At 47.7% G+C, this 3,280-nt stretch overlaps 1 protein-coding gene across 2 annotated transcripts in view; it reads left to right on the forward strand.

The window, feature by feature from the left end:
• The window catches only part of gid4 (GID complex subunit 4 homolog), a 4,497-nt gene extending 3,565 nt beyond the window's left edge, over window positions 1–932 (forward strand). For both annotated transcript variants that reach the window (XM_083678003.1, XM_083678004.1), the window contains 2 exons: window positions 62–192; window positions 798–932. In XM_083678003.1, the coding sequence (XP_083534129.1) occupies window positions 62–192; window positions 798–861 (195 nt within the window). In that variant the 3' untranslated portion in view covers window positions 862–932. The remainder of the gene's footprint in view (window positions 1–61; window positions 193–797) is intronic.
• Window positions 933–3,280: the final 2,348 nt, after the last annotated feature.

Genomic DNA, 3,280 nt, shown 5'->3' on the forward strand with positions numbered 1-3,280 from the left:
AAAACACAACACACTCTGTGAGCGTTGGTCTTTGAACATCTGTCTGTCCTCTGTCCCTCAGGAGCAGTTCCTGGTTCCTGACCACACCATCAAGGACATCAGCGGAGCTTCCTTCGCCGGTTTCTACTACATCTGCTTCCAGAAGTCAACGGCCACCATCGAGGGTTACTACTACCACAGGACCTCCGAATGGTGAACACTTTATTATCTTAATAACGCTTTACTATCTTAATAACGCTTTATTATCTTAATAACGCTTTACTATCTTAATAACGCTTTATTATCTTAATAACGCTTTATTATCTTAATAACGCTTTACTATCTTAATAACGCTTTATTATCTTAATAACGCTTTATTATCTTAATAACGCTTTATTATCTTAATAACGCTTTACTATCTTAATAACGCTTTATTATCTTAATAACGCTTTACTATCTTAATAACGCTTTATTATCTTAATAATGCTTGATTAGTTTATTAATGCTTTACTATCTTAATAACGCTTTACTAGCTTATTAATGCTTGATTAGTTTATTAATGCTTTACTATCTTAATAACGCTTTATTATCTTATTAATGCTTTATTAAAATATCCTAATTACATTCTATTGTTGCTGATTAATGTTGTAGAGTTGCTCTGCCTCAGGCAGGGTGAATCTGAAACAGGTTCCGAAAATCACCCGCCTTCCGCCAGTAACGTCCCATGGCTGAGTCTGCTGTTTAGTTTGTGAGAGTAGCTCTTGGTCTTTGTGAGAGTAGCTCTTGGTCTCTCATCCTGTCCTCTGTTGACCCCACAGGTACCAGTCCCTGAACCTCACCCACGTCCCACAACACAGCATGTCCATCTACGAGTTCCGGTGACACCCGCACCCCCTGGCACTTCTGGCAGACGAGGGAGAGTTAGGCACTGCCCTAGAGACACAGAGGAGGGGAGGGGGGGAGGGGGGGGGGGGGGTGATGGTGGTGGTGGGGGGGGTGATGGGGGGTGATCATGCCAAGGATGGAATATACCGGTCTTCTCTGTCAAAGGGAGAGAAAGATGGACAGAGGGATGATGGACAGAGGGATGATTGAGTGGTTGAGGGGGGAGACGGAGGACGAAGCCACAGACAGATGAACAATTCTCCCAGAATGCCTCAGTCTGGACTTGGCACCCGTTGTAATAAGTTGCTTTTCTTATTTCAGATTCTTATTTGAAGCTTCTTTTCCTCCTTTTCGGCTGGGGATGAAAATCTTTGTGGGTTTATTTTTTTCCCGAAATGGATATGCCAATTACTGAAGTGTTTTTGTGTGTGTGTGTGTGTGTGTGTGTGTGTTTGTGTCGTCGGGTGAGGGGGCGGGGGGGGGGTGCTACCTGTAAGAGAAAGTACGCAGGAAGTTGGATGTTCCATTTTAAGTGATTTTAAATGGATCTGGTGAAATGGAACCGGGCCCTGATTGGACAGGCCCTGATTGAGACTGACAGAGCTGGACAGGTCAGTGGAGAGTCCTTCACAGATAGAAGGACTTGTGATGTCGTGACAGGGGTCCTTTTGCAACGTACACTACAGAAGCAGTGATTAACCATGATTATCAACGATGGAAGGGTCTGGGAAAAGATGTGGATATAGGTCAGAGGTCAGAGGTGGTATGAGGAGGCAGGACGGATGCGGGCTGTAGGTCAGAGGTCAGAGGTGGTATTAGGAGCAGGACGGGTGCGAGCTGTAGGTCAGAGGTCAGAGGTGGTATGAGGAGCAGGACGGGTGCGGGCTCTAGAAGGCGGCACCGACGGCTGCTCCCGCTGCGTCCTCCCTCTCTGAGGTAAACCGTGACGAGGCCATGGAGCTGGAGCTGAAACAGTTGTTGCAGACCATCGCCCCACAAGTCAACGTGGTCCGACCGATCCTCCAACTTGTGACCTCTGACCTGCCAACACACGTGACCGTCTCCTCAAATACCCGACGTTACCCAGCTACGCTATCGAAAAGCTAGCTATTGGGCAGCGTGGGTGTGTGTGTGGGGGGGGGGCGGGCGGGTGGGCGGGCGGGCGTGTATTTGAACTTGAGGAGTGAGTTTTTACCGTCTCAGCTCGGTAGGGGGGGGGGGGGGGGACTCAGACAGACATAGCCCATATTGCTAACCACTTCCAAGCTGCTGCTTTTTGGAGACGGCTCCTCTTCCTCCCGACCAGCTCGGCGCTTCACGCTTCACGCTTCATTTCTCTATGCAAGGGGAGGGGCTCTGCCGGGGCGGTGGGGTCCCACGGCAACTCCCTTCCCACTTTGATTTCCCAGAGGTGAACTTTTTAACTAGTATTATGACATGAGTGACAATGCATCACACACAAAGCCACCAGAGTATTTATTGAAGATGAATATTGATGATTTCCATGACGTGTATCACCGGTAGATAGATATAGATATAAAGATGAGAGAATTTTTCCTTTTTTTTTTTTTTTCCTTCTTCTCCCATTCACCAGCCTTTTGACTCTCAGAATGGTTGTCTGCAGTATTTGTGGAGGCAGAAACGGAGGACGGGCTCATCGTAATGCCGTGGAATGAGAAATGGTGTTTAACCACGCATTGCAATAGGCCCGATTTCTACCTCCACCGAGAGAGAGAGAGAGAGAGAGAGAGAGAGAGAGAGAGAGAGAGAGAGAGAGAGAGAGAGAGAGAGAGAGAGAGAGAGAGAGAGAGAGAGAGAGAGAGAGAGAGAGAGAGAGAGAGAGAGAGAGAGAGAGAGAGAGAGAGAGAGAGAGACTCTCACTCCTGTATTCATTGGGTTTTGAGCCTAACGACGCCACAAATGACATATGTGTGTTTACATGGAGCAAGACCATGAGACCATGCACGGGAGAAGAGATGAGGGCTTCTAGGGCATAGAAATAGTGTGACTAGAATGGGCATTTAACAGTATAGAATCTGTCTCAGGACTCTGGCGATGCTCCGTCTCCATACGGGTGACGCTGGCGCAGTGGTGGGGTGTAGGGAAGTGCTTCACGTTCGTGAAACGCAGTGGATTCTGACTGTTGTTGCCCATTCTAGCGATTTTTCTGTCTGTGGTTGAGATTGATTGAATGTGACAGGGAGCGACCGAGCTGTCCTCTCTGCTTCGGTTCCACAACTCCTCGTCACAGCAACGCACAACAGGTGTGACTCACGCCTGAGGCTTTAAGCAACGTTTTTGTCTGACTCATCAACCGAAATGGAGAAAATCTATATTAAGACCCCGTGCACCTTGTGTGATGTGTGAAGAGACGCGTGTGTTTTTGGAAAGACAAAAGGATCAATGAACAAACCCT

The sequence above is a fragment of the Argentina silus genome (genome assembly GCF_951799395.1).
Source record: "Argentina silus genome assembly, chromosome: 9".
NCBI classification, from domain to species: domain Eukaryota; kingdom Metazoa; phylum Chordata; class Actinopteri; order Argentiniformes; family Argentinidae; genus Argentina; species Argentina silus.